General features: G+C 52.0%; 5 protein-coding genes across 5 annotated transcripts; 2 read left to right on the forward strand and 3 right to left on the reverse strand.

The window, feature by feature from the left end:
* Nucleotides 1–2,112: 2,112 nt before the first annotated feature.
* NECHADRAFT_101659 (uncharacterized protein) lies at nucleotides 2,113–4,034 on the forward strand. Its single transcript, XM_003050055.1, has 5 exons — nucleotides 2,113–2,683; nucleotides 2,733–2,800; nucleotides 2,853–2,858; nucleotides 2,903–3,528; nucleotides 3,581–4,034. The coding sequence occupies exons 1-5, from the start codon at nucleotides 2,550–2,552 to the stop codon at nucleotides 3,962–3,964; spliced, it is 1,218 nt and encodes a 405-aa protein (XP_003050101.1). The 5' UTR covers nucleotides 2,113–2,549; the 3' UTR covers nucleotides 3,965–4,034.
* A 209-nt stretch (nucleotides 4,035–4,243) lies between these two features.
* NECHADRAFT_84876 (uncharacterized protein) lies at nucleotides 4,244–7,097 on the reverse strand (the record flags this gene model as incomplete). The annotated part of the gene is made up of 4 exons (XM_003050448.1): nucleotides 4,244–5,143; nucleotides 5,245–5,609; nucleotides 5,668–6,841; nucleotides 6,900–7,097. The coding sequence occupies 4 exons, from the start codon at nucleotides 7,095–7,097 to the stop codon at nucleotides 4,244–4,246; spliced, it is 2,637 nt and encodes an 878-aa protein (XP_003050494.1).
* A 973-nt stretch (nucleotides 7,098–8,070) lies between these two features.
* Nucleotides 8,071–8,901, reverse strand: NECHADRAFT_96284 (uncharacterized protein; the record flags this gene model as incomplete). Its single annotated transcript, XM_003050449.1, has 1 exon — nucleotides 8,071–8,901. The coding sequence occupies one exon, from the start codon at nucleotides 8,899–8,901 to the stop codon at nucleotides 8,071–8,073; it is 831 nt and encodes a 276-aa protein (XP_003050495.1).
* Nucleotides 8,902–9,767: 866 nt separating this feature from the next.
* NECHADRAFT_71937 (uncharacterized protein) lies at nucleotides 9,768–11,666 on the reverse strand (the record flags this gene model as incomplete). Its single annotated transcript, XM_003050450.1, has 3 exons — nucleotides 9,768–10,695; nucleotides 10,745–11,196; nucleotides 11,250–11,666. 3 exons carry the CDS (start codon nucleotides 11,664–11,666, stop codon nucleotides 10,095–10,097), a joined length of 1,470 nt encoding a protein of 489 aa, XP_003050496.1. The 3' UTR covers nucleotides 9,768–10,094.
* Nucleotides 11,667–11,916: 250 nt separating this feature from the next.
* On the forward strand, nucleotides 11,917–12,936 carry NECHADRAFT_63670 (uncharacterized protein). Its single transcript, XM_003050056.1, has 2 exons — nucleotides 11,917–12,333; nucleotides 12,386–12,936. The coding sequence occupies exons 1-2, from the start codon at nucleotides 12,104–12,106 to the stop codon at nucleotides 12,726–12,728; spliced, it is 573 nt and encodes a 190-aa protein (XP_003050102.1). The 5' UTR covers nucleotides 11,917–12,103; the 3' UTR covers nucleotides 12,729–12,936.
* Nucleotides 12,937–14,008: the final 1,072 nt, after the last annotated feature.

Consider the following 14,008-nt stretch of genomic DNA (forward strand, 5'->3'; position numbering starts at 1 on the left):
TATGTTTGAATCCTTCGTCTTCAGGCAGCCATCTACAAGAGCAGCAAGTGATGGGGGACAGGCTCTTATATTGCCCTGATGCGGTTATCGTTTAGCTAGTCGACCACCTCGACCCCCGGCACGTGCATGCCGATCAAATAGGAGAACGGAGGGAGTGTGTCAGTGTGTCAGGACCGAAATAAATTATCCTATAGCCGAGATCGTAGCGGGTTTTACGTATCCACGGGCAGCGGGTGATCGGACCAACTTGGAGTTCCTGGCAGTGCCGCTTTAAGGTCGAGTCAAAATGTCGTGATGGGATCGGGTTTTTTACAGATTCTTGTTCATGATGGATCCAGGGTTTTTAAAGTTGAGCGGGATGTATGCAAGGACGTTGAGATCTATGGATACCTACATGAAGGCTTCCGAGTTGAGATAGTTGTTGGGTGTTGAAGTGAGGGTATCACATGCGGCATCAAGATGGCCAGCATCACCAATCCGCCTTTCTGAGTACTCATCTATCATTTCCACTCTACCAATACCTTTTTCTCCCTCCTCGCCCTCTTCAATCTCTAGTACGCTTCTTATTCTTCCTTCAAATGAGGATCATCCTAAGAAATTGTGGTCACGGAGGCATCCAACGTCCCGTTCTCCCTCGTCGTCTACGCAGTGGAGGCGGATCTAGGCCACAGTGACGTACTCGCCGTCTAACGGGGCTGAAAAGAGGGAGAGATCGTAGCTGGGGATTCAGGGGTGCATGAAGGCGCTTGTACTCATGGTCGTTGGACAATGCTAACTAGGGCAGGCACACAACGGAGCCGTGCATCTCGAGGGCGAGCTTCATTGCCTAGTTTACGGAGGCGATATGCTATACCCCCTAGTGGGCCGGGTTCCCGTGTATGGCATGCTATCAGGGGTGCTCTAAACGATCAGAACGTTCATGAGTTGTTGCTCAGTCAAGCTCAAGATGTTGGAGGGGGCATCGACAGGTATCACCACGCCAAACAGACACTCTTGTAAATTAGAATAAACAATCCCCCGTCAAAGTTAAAGCAAGAAGCGTACATATTTGAAAAGAGTTCAATCAATCATGGCAAGAAAGTGGAGGCCAACCGTCTTCTCGCCAGTCGGGACATGGGCAAGGACCTACTCGTAAGGCTGTAGGTTCTCGACCAACCTACAGCTCATGAGTGACGGTGACTACATTCTACCAAATTAAATATGGGGAGCAAGATCAAGGCACGTGTTTGTCGAGGCCGCCAATGGACACGTTCTCGGGGTTTCGGCATGCTATGGTTGAGGATTGAGAGAGGTTTCGGATCACGCGTGCCGGATCTAGCTTGACTGGTGACGGTTGAAAGTATGTCTTGCCAATCGGTGCCATGATGCCGGTTGATGCTGAGCGTGTATGTTTAAGGGTAGACATTGCATATCTTTACCGCCGATACCATCGTAGCCATTGTTTACCACCATCACAACTCCTCATGGATGTCTGTCAAAATCATATCATCATTTACACGAGAGCCCATCGCATAAACAAACAAGGCTAAAGCGGCAACCTCTCCATTCCCACTCCATCATCACGTCTTCAGTCTGACGCAAAACCATTGGTCAGCCCGTAAAAACCCACCAAATACACACCCCGGTTCCCAGGGCCGATCGGGTCCCTTGCCCGGCCGGGTGCGGGCCCCCTACCTGAAAAGCTTAGCCATGAGACCTTTTGTGAATGGAGGAGGAGTGGTGTTGGGCTGATTTGGCAAATACGAGTGGGCAATTTTGCAGGGTGTCCTTGAGTGGGAAAGCAGAGCGAGAAAAGATGCTCAGCCTCCTTTTTTTTTTTTTTTTTTGTCATTACGAGCTGAAGCTCAAAGCGCAGAATACGGCCGTAAAAGAGGGTAGACGCCGATGAGAGTAAAGTCTCACCATTGAAAGTCGTTCGTTTGGTGTCGGGCTTATTTTTGGACTGGGCTGGACTAGACTTTTGAAGGACTACAGACACTGACAGGGTCAAGGCCCATATCTAAAGGGCGGTGCTGCTTAACGAGGCCTGCATGTTTTCCGTCTGTTGGTCGGTAGTAAAATGTGACTGAAGTTTATTAAGTACCGATAGCTCTCTTCTTTTCTGTCCCATCCCCTGATCTTCTTTTTCCTCTTCCTCCTTCTTGTCGATTCTTCCATTCTTTTTTTCTTTTAATCCTTCAATCACTCCGCCAAGGCTCGAATTGAGAGACAAAACAACACCAATCGAGTGTGACGCTACCAACGAGACGGGAAAGTCGGCTGGTTTAAAAGCAATTGCGGGAGTGTGTGACGTGACAATCAAAAGGATCGGGCCGGGGTTTATTCATTTTAAACCAGGCTCTTGTTTCCATCCTTTTTGATCTTTTTACCTCCTTTTGCTTTCATTTCATCGACGAGAAAAAGGATACACTAGAAAGAGTTTGTGTAAGAGATCAGCGGCGCTTGTTTGTGGCTGTGGGAGAATTTGGTCATACAGTAATCACCAACAACGCGAATCCAACCCCCCGAGCCTGGACAACTTCAGATTCAATCATCCTCGAATTACGAAAATGGCGGCTTCACCACCTCGAGATCTCGAATCGGGAAGAACCCAGCTCGAAGTAGAAGATCCCAACGCCGCGACCAAGAACGACGAACCTCAAACTTCAAAGGTTTACAAGCTTCACCCGTCGGTGTACATCATGTATGTTCTTCACGAGTCGAAAGAATTGGGCTTTTCTAACTGACTTCAGAACATGGATCTTTTTTTCCAACCTTACTATTCTGTTCAACAAGTGGCTCATTGACACTGCTAATTTCCGTAAGTTGAATTCCTACCATTTACACCTAAACACCAAGCTAATCATCACCAGGATACCGTAAGCTCAACCTCTCAACTTTACAAATCTAGCTAACAAATCAGCCATCATCCTCACAACATGGCATCTCGTCTTCGCAACCGTAGCAACCCAACTCCTCGCCCGCACGACAACCCTCCTCGATTCCCGCCACGCCCTCCCCCTCTCACGCAGCATGTACATTCACACCATCCTCCCCATCGGAATCCTCTACTCGAGCTCCCTCGTCTTTTCGAATGTCGTCTACCTCTACCTCTCGGTCGCCTTTATCCAGATGCTCAAGTCTACGGGTCCAGTGTGTGTGCTCATCGCTTCGTGGATCTGGGGCGTTGCGCAGCCCAACAGCACCACCCTCTTAAACATCATGCTCATCGTGTTTGGCGTTGGACTTGCTAGTCTTGGAGAGATTGAGTTTTCGTGGCTGGGCTTCATCTTTCAGATGTGCGGTACCATCTCTGAAGCTGTGCGTCTTGTCATGATTCAGGTCATGCTCAGCTCAGAGGGTCTTCGCATGGATCCCCTCGTTGGTCTTTACTACTACGCCCCCGTCTGCACAGTCATGAACTTTGTGGTTGTTATTTTCAGCGAGGGTCCCAAGTTTCAATGGGAGGATGTTACCAAGGCTGGTTACGGCATGCTTTTCCTTAACGCGTTTGTTGCGTTTATTCTCAACGTGGTCAGCGTTTTCCTGGTAAGTCTAGATACCCCCTTTGCTCAACACTCGCAGCTAACTCTCTTACCAGATCGGCAAGACTTCTGGCCTCGTCATGGCTCTCAGTGGCATCCTCAAGAGCATCCTCCTCGTCGCCGCCTCCGTCCTCATCTGGCAAACAAAGATCACCATCCTCCAAGTCCTGGGCTACGCCCTCGCTCTCGTCGGCCTCGTCCTCTACTCCGTTGGATACGAGCAGCTCGTCAAGGGCTGGCACGAGACGCTTGCCTGGGCCGCTGGTGTTTGGAACGCTGAAGGTGACAACAAGATGTCGCCCGCGATGCGTAAGGGTATCATCGTTGGTGTCCTGGGCTTCTTCACCGTCGTCCTTGCTGGCTCCCTGTGGCACTTCCATGGGCTTTCTAGCCAACAGGTCGTGAGCCTGACGAGTTCTTGGTTCAACAGTGCGGCATGATTTTACGACGAGTAACGTGGATAAATAGAATAAATAGATAGATATAATGAACCATTCACATTGTGTACAATCATCTGACAACTGAAGTGACTGACGGCTAAAGTCAATGTCTAAAGCAAAGCCAACCACGCTTTCATTATCTATCTCGATCATCTCGAGCCCCCGTTGGGTATCTACACCTAATCCTATCCCTTTACTGATTATTGATTACTGAAGTGTCATTCAAGCTATCCCTGCCATACACGTCTGTAAGCCAACCCGAACTGCTTCGACTACAGCTCAACGACGGCTCCTGCTACGATCCCGTCGATCTCGCCGAGGTGACAGACTCCTGTCTCGCCTGTTGCGCCTGTCCCTCGACCGATCTCGTTCGCGATCTCGGTCTCGGTCTCGGTCACGATCCCTTTCCCGATCACGCCGCTCCCGATCTCTATCGCGGTCTCTATCGCGATCTCGAGAACGATCACGGTCACGGTCCCTCTCTCGATCCCTATCCCGTCGGTCCCTATCCCTCTCGCGATCACGATCCATGTCTCGCTGGCGATACGTATCTCCCCTGTCTCTGTCCCTCTCTCTGTTGTCCTTGTCTCGATCTCTCTCGCGTTCCCGTTCTCTGACCGTCTCCCTGTCTCGATCTCTGTCCTTGTCTCTATCCCGCTGCCGGCTGCGACTCCGACTTCGACTCCTGCGCCGCTCTTCACGGCCTCCAGGTGTATATCGGTCAATGTCGTCCATGTTCCAGCGTCGACGCAAGTCAGGAGACCTCTCGCCACTACTCTTCTTGTCGTCAAGTCCGGGGATCGGCAGGCCCTTGTTCCTGGCATCCTTCTGAGCCGCCAGATAGGCCTTGGCCTCCTTTTCTCGCTTCCTAACCTCTTCCATCTTCCACTCTTCAAGGCCGTCCTGAGCCTTGCTTGAGCCTGGTCGAGTGGCAGAGGCCGTGGCTCTAGACCGAGAACGACTTGTACGATCTTGCCGTTTTTCTGGTGCCTTTTCAGGTTGCCTTTCAGACTGCCTTTCAGACTGCCTTTCAGACTGCCTTTCAGACTGCCTTTCGGGCTTTTCAGCAGGCTTTTCAGCAGGCTTCTCAGCAGTCTTTTCGCTAGGCTTTTCAGTAGGCCTTTCAACAGGCTTTCCAACAGGCTTTTCTTTCGGCTTCTCGGGCTCCTTCTCGCGTTCCTTTTCGCGGGGTTTGTCTTGTTCCCGGTCTGCCTCACGAGGCTTTTCTCTGCTTTGGCGTCTTGGAGGCGAACGCTGGTCACGGTCGCGGTCTCTCTCACGATCACGATCCCGGTCCCGACCTCGCTCGCGCTCCCTTTCTCGCGGATCATAGTGGTCTGCTCCACCAAGGCGAACATCGCGAGAACGGCTACGTTCCCGTCTAGGGCGCGAGCGGCTTCTATCCCTCCTCTCAGGACGTATTCTCGAGCGTGACCGGTCTCGTCTGTCCCTACTTCGATCTCTCCTCTCCGTTCGGGCTCTAGATCGGCTTCTCTCCCTTCGATCAATTCGGGCTCGAGAATCCACACGGGCTCGGGATCGACTTCGCTCTCGTCTTCGAGATCTGCTTCTCTCGTAGTGGTCGTATTTGGGTCGCGAACGGCTTCTAGCAACACGATCGTCCCTCCCAGTCCGTGAGCGGGTCCTATCCCGTCGAAGCCGTGATCGACTTCGGTCACGTCTATCCCTAATTCGAGACCCACTACGGTCTCGACGTGGGGAGTTGGAGCGTCGGTCGTTCCGACGGTTATCTCGGTCTCGGAGGCGGTCGCGATCCCGTTCTCCGTCCTTGTTGCGATCCCTATCCCTGTCTCTATCCCTTTCCCTCTCTGTGTCTCTACCTCGTTCCCGTTCGCGGTCTACAACTCTGGAGGTACTGCGGCTTGGCTTTCTTTCGTCCCTTGGGTCTGGGCGCCTTGAATCCCCAGGTGTAACACCACGGTCTGTTTTGAGCCCAGCATCACTAAGCTTGCGGCCCTCCGTAACTCGAGAATGTTCACGCCGGATAGGGTTGATAGCAGAAACCGGTCCAGACTTTCTCGGTGGCGGTGCCAAGGACGAATCGATCTCCAGTTCTGGTTGTTTTTGAGTCGTTTTGGAACTTTCCCGGAGAAGATCAGCCAGAGCCTCTTGCTCCAGGCGCTCGTGCTCCTCCTTTGATAGCTTCTCCTTGAGCTCTGCCGAGACAGCTTCCTTCTCCTTGCGGCGGTCGTCTCTGTGTCGATCTCGGTCTCGACGATCACGGTCTCTGTCTCGATCCCTTGAACGCTCTCGCTCTCGGTCACGGTCTCGATCACGATCTCTTGGCTCTCTTTCCCGATCCCGCTCCCGGTCGCGCTGCTCGCGTTCTTTGTGTCGTTTCTCTCGTTCAAGGTCTCGCTGCCGTTCACGCTCTTCGCGCTCCTGCTCTCGCTTCCTACGACGCTCATCTCGTTCTTCCTGACGTTTGAGCTCGGCCTTTTCGCGCTCACGTTCCTCCTTCTTTCGTTCCTCTCGTGCGATCCGTCGCTTCTCTTCTTCGATCGCAAGCTCCTTCTGTCGTAGTTCTTCTCGTAGGCGTTCACGTTCAGCTCGTCGAGCCTCGGTATCGGCTGCGTATTCCTCGTCGGTTTTCGATCCGCGAACTTGTTCCGCCTGTGCTGTTTCTTCACCAACTTCGGCGCGGCGGGTTTCACGGATACGCTCTTCAATAGCGCCCACGTCAATCAATTGACTAATGACAGACTCTGCCTTCTGGTAGACTCCAGACCGTTCCAGGGCGCCATCAATAAGGGCTGCAGCCTTTCGTCGGTCGAGAGTCAGGAGTTGCTGTGGGTTGCGCTCGATTTCCTGTTCGGCCACTTCGAGAATAGCTTTCGTAACTTGGGCCTCGTAGTCCTGGAGAATGATGTGTCAGAAGACGAAATATGGTTTGCTGTCCTTGCGCGCGACGTACACTAGCTTCAAACTTGTCCCAAACTTGCTTCCGAATGGAATCGTAAGCGCCTTCTTTCTTGAAGCTATGCGCAAGAGATTCGATCGCTCCTCGTGTCGCCGAAGGGAGTGGAAGATCGGAGGCTTTGTATTTGCGCGCCGCAGAAGGAGACGCCAGTTCGCCATTGGTAGGCGCCTGTTTGGCGCTTGGTGCTGCCATGATGTCGCGATGCGCCCAGCACAAAGAGATTAAGGGAGAGACGGGAGCGCGCAAGAGCTGGCGCAGAGACCGTTGGCAAGAATCAGTGCATATCGCGCCGGTTCAGGGCAGAGGAAATCGAATTAAGAGGCTGCACCGCACCCCTCAGTCGAGCGGCTTTTCTAATGTTGCTCGAAGTATGAATAGATCAAAATTCAAGGAGCTTCAACGTTGAACAGTGGAACGTGACATGAAAACGCCAAGTCACGTGGCCCCCTTTGTTCAACTCCTACCCTAGAGCCTTTCGCAGATCGAATTTTCTTGACAAGTAACATCTTTTGGAAAATTGAATCTATACTGTTAATTAAGCCTGGCTTTTATCTGAATTTCCGTTCATTTAAATGTTTTTGAAATTTTGTTCTCAGTCGTTGCTTGTGTCACCTTTTAATACTTCCAACCACAATTCTGAGTTTGACATTGCAGCAATCACGAAAACTTCTAGTTTCTACCCTCTAAAGAGATCCCTAGGCTATTATACGCCTCCACTAATCGCTCCCCGGATGGACAGTTCACGAAAAGGGTTCATCGAAATCTCAACGCTAGCAAGAGAAACTCTAACTATTGATAGTGCGCTCGGGAATTCGACCTCTTTACACTACAGCTTAATGGACTTGATGAATCATCGACACCGACATGGCTAGCCGTGATACAATGCAACAAGCCATGTTGATAGAAATAAGTGTTTTAATTGAAACCAGCCAAGTTTAAGTACTCTCCCCCTTCGCATGTCCCGTACATATCAGCAGCAATCAATGATCATGGTAATCAAATACGAGACACCCGGTTCTGAAGTCAACTTCAAGGAAACCTGGAATTACCATTATGTTATCCATATCTACACTAACAAGTATAGTCGACATGAACACAAAACTACAGCATATCACTATGTCTAAAGAGCGTGGGTAAAATGACCATTGTAACGGCCAACCATAACCTAAGACCTAGTTGTGCACTTGGCAGTTGTCGTCGCCCTGGAAGGACTCTGCCTCACTGACGAGACTCCCCCGCTGACGATAGTTGGTCCCGGGACCTGATAATTGGGCAAGTTGCCGTAGATGTTGACGAGAATCCCAGGATCATTGGCATCATAGAGTTCAGTACCGAGATAGCCAGGTGGATTGTCAGAGCCACTCCCGGTGATCTTGAGGTTGAAGCACTGCGGGTAATTCTGGGCACCGTTCCTTTCGAGTCCACTGTGCAGAGCAATGATCTCGTGTCGAAGAACGTAGTTTCCAGGGGCAATGTTGCTGGGGATCCTCACGCTCCAGGTGTAGCCATTCTCTCTCAAGGCACCGTCGGCGTATTTTCCCGGCCTGTCTTGAGATATGAGGCCCATGCCATCAATCTTGAAGAATTCAAGCTTCGTCTTGTCCACCGTCTCGCATGGACCGTTGCAGTTGGCTAGGTAGTCCATCACAGGTCCACGGTGATTCTCAGGCCACGAAGACCACTTTATGGTGATTGTATCGCCAGCAGCCACTTGGACATGTCCTTGGGCTGGGGTAGCGTCCCGGTGACATATGATGTCTGGATGATCGTACTTGTCGGGAGAAACAAAGCCGTTGTCTCGCTGCTCGATGGTCCAGCCAAGCACAACTGGGGGCTTTCTCTGGAGAGGAAAGCTGGTGCTCAGGTAGCCCCCATAGGCGACGCCGTTGATGATGACTTGAGTGACATGGCCGTGAGCTGAGACAGAGACGGCAGAGAAGAGAAGATAGAGCCAGGCGGAGGCACAAAGAGTGCTCATTGCAGTAAAGAAAGTCATGATGAGAGTAGAAAGTGTAAACGAGGGTATTAAGTTGATGTATCTTTGGATTCAATGCAAAGCTAACAAGTGCCTCTGATAGTTTAGAATCCCCAAAACACAGAGGGACTTGATGCTATTTTATATCTACACAACTGGCTGCAGTGCTCTTCTTCTTTCTGTTCCTGCTTAAGAGCCATCTCGAGAACTATGCAGTATTCCAACACCTTTCGATCTCGTCAAGACGAAAACTGACCTTGTTTTTAATGTACGTACGAAACCTCCGACACAGTCCCCATATCTCCAGTCACAACACCCGAAGGCTGTATCGGAGCAGTCGTGATTGGCCTTTTCTCTTGGTTCGCAACTATGCTCCCACAATTTGTACAACGTTCTCAGACACCAACCTAACCATTCAGGCAGGCCCCCTTACATGAGACCTTTTCCTCCCGGCTTGGTCAGCAGAGAGTAAGGATACGAACCATGCGTTTTGAGACACGGCATAGAAGGAGGGTAGAGGCTGAATGTGCAAGTGTTGCCTCGGACTGGACGAATGAGATGTTGGGATCTTGTGTTTCTCGGCGGAAACTCTGTAATGAAAGGATCAGAGGCGGTTGTTTCAACTTGGGCAGTTCCGAAAGTGCACAACCATTCGAAGTGTCATCCGGGCCCTCGAGATGCAAGAAGCCGGACGCCACTCCGAGGCTGGACGACGGGTTTTAAGGCCAGGCGCCTCCGGAATTAGAATATCGTGTTACGTTGATGACTGAAACATATGTCTGCAAGAGGTTGATGGATAACGTCAGCGCATATTGGCAGTTCAAAAGCATGCTGGGCAGAGGCAGACAACATGGTCAAATCACTCAACAACGTGGACGAAAAGAATTGATCAATGGTCATAAGACGTATAACTGCGTTTATCGCGTAGCCCGTAAAGATATCCAGGTAAGCATGTACATGATCACCAACGGCGCACCTCCTTACGGTACCTCTAGATGGTGGCATATCCCTCATCAACATGGATGGGATCCGATCCATGAATAGTCATCAACAGAGAGAGCACCTTTTCTTGTTTTGAAACACCATTTCGTAAAAAATGGAAGTGGATATCATGCGTCCCGTCGTCAAGCTCGTAGAGGAGAGATCCATGCCAACCCAACGCCATGCAAGCAAATGCACCTCAGTACAGCATAAATGTTGGACCCCAAGGGGTCTCAGAACTCGCCTTCTCCGCCGTGGCCAACCACGCTCGCCGTCCAGAGTCCGACGAGACCCCACCAGTTGACCTTCCACCCTCTCCAGAGTCCCTCCAGGCCCTGGCCCTTGTAGGTGGTTGTGGCAACGCTCTTATTCTTGCCCTTACCCTTCTTTGTGACACTCGGCCTGATGGTGGGGACCTCGCGTGTTCCCTCCTCGGTTGCGATATGGTACATGGTACCGAAGGGGCCTTCATAGCGACCAGGAGGAACAATGGTTGTGAGTGCCTGCTCCTGACCACCGAGCGCCTTGACATATTCGGAGGTCGACAAGACTGAGACCTGTCCACGCCTCAAGACGGTCTCGACCGGGAGTTTAAGGAGGATTGCAGCCGATGAGGCAAAGAACTTGGCGACAGAGAACGTCATGGGCGAAGCCTGGCTGTCAATCATGAATCGGGTTCGGAGAACAAGGGGGGTGGAGAGTGTGATAAGAGGGTGAACCAAGGAGTTGAGGACGGTCGGGATGACAAGGATTGAGGAGCAGAGGTATGAAGGCAGAGCCTTGAGAGTAGCCAGCGTCCGGCGCTGGCCTCTGGAGCTTGGTGTGACAATGAGTCTGTCTAGAGTCAGTATTGCTCACGTGCGTGAAGAGTCATAGTCCATACCTCGTTCGCACCAAATCTAATGGCGAGAGAGCCAGCCCCGTGGCAACAGCAGCAGTTGCAGCCACAAAGAGGGATGCCCAAGGATATGGGGAGGCGATATCAATCAAACGGTCGATATCCTCCTTGACGCCTATATCCGGGACATTGAATATGGCACTGAGAAAACTTCTCGACCAGTTTTCTAGCAGCGACTGCAAAACGGTATACAGAAACGCCGCATTGGACCCCTTCCAAACGCCCCAGGCACCTTCCTTCCCCCATAGCTGCCCAATTACTTCGAGAATCGAGTCCGGTCGACGCAGAGTCAGGTAGTGCTCCGGAATCTTCGGCTTTGGAAGAGGAGACGGGCTCCGTCGGCCATTTGAGCTCTTTGGACCAGATGGAGTGGGAGTCGCAGGCACGCTCGATGTGAAGTAAGCGGGCTCGTCGCCCTCAGAATCTGATTCATGGAACTATGTCGTCATCATTAGCGGTGTGCCACTTACAAGTGACTCCAACAACTCACATCATACATGGAACTCCCATATGTGGAAGTTCGCTTCTTAAGAGGTTCTGGCTCTACCGTAGAGGCAACCAGAGCAGCATTTTCATCCTGGTTCCGGACTTGCAGCAAAGTCTTGGCCACCTCGAAAGGTTGGGCCATGAGGACCGAGGTATACTTCCATAGCAGCTCGTCGATGAGGTCCTTAACATTCTGCACCATGGACGGCGAGTTATCCCCCAAGTAGTCCTTGTACTCAAGGTCGTTCAAGATATCACGCGCTTTGGAGGCGTACCGCCCACCGGCGGCCGTCACATGTCGGCCATCGGGGAACGGGTTTGGGCTGGGACTCGACTTGGCGAGGGTCTCGGAGGGTTCACCGATGGTCGGGGGTATATAGTACGGCCTCAGGGGATTGAAGCCTTCTCGGTGAGTCGACATTTTGCATGCGACCGCATTGGTCTCAAGAGAAGGAATTGCAGAGAGAAATGCGACGTCGAGCTCGGATCCTAGAAAATGAAATCATGCTCGCCCGCGGCCCACAAACCCAGCCTTCGGAGATAGAGAGGGCGGGACCGGAGACCGGCAAATTGATTCACCGGCCGATAAGACCTCCGCTATCCGAAGCTGGAGTCTAGTACTCACTTTTTTCGGCCTGCTTAATATCATCTTGGATCTTAGAGGACGAGACGAATCCGCGGAGGGCTCAGCGTCCATTGAGCGAAATTGGCGTGTTGCAACCTTTTTGACATTTGCATGCTTGGGACGAAGAACATTTCGACAAGTTTAAAATCGCATTGCAATTCTTTCCACTTTCGCATTTGCCCGGTTTCTCGTTACTCTTCCCCGCGGTCTATCCTCCGAATACCCCGGCAGCCATGTCCGCATCACGATCCTTTGCGACCAGCTTGGCCAAACTTTCGGCCACGGCCTGCCGACGAACCCAGCCCTTCCTCAGCAGAGGTAGTATTCTATCACAGACCTCTTCTCGAAGTCGATCAGCCATTATTCCTCGAGCTGCCCGCTTCTCCCCCGTATCCCAGAGAGCGTTCACCACCTCGGCACAAAGGCGACACGGACATGTTGAACCTCCGAAGCCGGGCGAAGAGTATGTTCGCCGAACTGGAACACCACACCGCCGAAAGACTAACATTTCCTAGGCTCTGGATTACCTTTATCGAGAAGGATGGTCAGGAACACAAGATTGCTGTCTGTGAAGGAGACAACCTGCTAGATATTGCTCAAGCGCACGACCTGGAGATGGAGGGCGCATGCGGAGGCTCCTGCGCCTGCTCCACCTGCCACGTTATCGTCCTTGAGGATGAATACTTCGACAAGATGCCCGAGCCAGAGGATGACGAGAACGACATGCTGGATCTTGCGTTTGGCCTCACTGAGACGAGTCGCCTGGGCTGCCAAGTACTCATGACCAAGGAACTGGACGGCCTCCGGGTGAAGCTGCCCTCCATGACGAGGAACCTGCAGGCGAGCGATTTTCAATAAAATATACAAAGGACATGATGAGAGCGGCGGGCTTGTTTTGATATGAGGACTTGTATTTGTATCTATTACCCTGGGAAGAAAAGGACCGGCGATGGCGGGGATTCAGGTGCATTAGGGGTATCTTTGTTGCGACTTTCGTTGCGAGGGCCGGAAGAGGTCGGCCTGATGATTCTACTACTCCTCTTAAAGAAAAAAGAACATTAACCTTATGCCTCCTCGAGTGCACCCTTCTTCAGGCCACCGCCTCCTGAAGCGATAAGCTCCAGGAACCCCTTCTTGCTCATCTCGTTGACCTTTTCCTTTCGTTGCTCCATACCGATGACACCCTCCTTTCTCGAGGTCTTTTCCGTCTCGAGTGCCTTGACCTGCGCTGCGCGGACGGCGTTGAACAACTTGACCACACCACGTTGTGCCACCTTTCGAAGCCTCCTCTCCGTCACTAGAATCTCCGACGTTGACGTCTCGAGCTCGCCTGTGGTGTCGTTGGCGGTCGCGATGAGCACGTCCTTTACTCTGCCCTTTTCCAACGCCAATCGCTTCTGGTCGCGAATCTGTTTTTTCGCCTTGGCTTCTAGGGCGCTGTCCACCGCCGCCTTTGAGGCTTCGTGAGCGGCGGCACTTCGTGACAGGACGGGATCTGATCGCTTGGATGTTGACAGTTTGGTGGAGAGAATCTTGGAGAGCGATGTAGCGAAAGCATTGGGGTCGTTGCGCTTGGACTTTTTCCTCTTTCCACCAGTTTCCTCATCATCGTCGTCGTCGGAACCTTCTTCATCCTCCTCTTCATCGTCGTCTGCCTCCGACTCGCTTTGGGGCTCTGCCTGCGCCTTTGCTTTTGTCTTCTTAAGTGGTTTCTTCAATGCGGGTCCTTCCTCATCTGAGCTGGTCCCTTCATGGTCGGAAGCGCCCACATCATCGACCTGGGCATTGTGAATGTCGTCGTCGGAATCGAGGAGGTTGACAGCATCAAAATCCTGCGGCGCGTCGTCGCCCTCGGAGTCGCTGTTGTATTCTTGCAGAGCTCTCCGCTTCTGCTTCTTCGAGGGCCGTTGTACACGACCCTCATTTTGTCGCTTCTTCCTGTTGCCTGGACCAGCCATTGCGAATGTTGAGTTGTTGCGGTGGCTGAAAATGTGCAATTGTTGATGGGACGTTGTCGCGCTGATGCTGGCTCGTCGTGAAACTTTTTTGAGAATTTTGCCGGGGAAATTTTCTGGCAAGTGGAGGGGCGGGCCAGGGCGGTGAGCTAAGCTCGGAGGCTGAGTGTGGGGCAGATCGGA

Source organism: Fusarium vanettenii (genome assembly GCF_000151355.1).
Source record: "Fusarium vanettenii 77-13-4 chromosome 9 genomic scaffold NECHAsca_6_chr9_2_0, whole genome shotgun sequence".
NCBI classification, from domain to species: domain Eukaryota; kingdom Fungi; phylum Ascomycota; class Sordariomycetes; order Hypocreales; family Nectriaceae; genus Fusarium; species Fusarium vanettenii.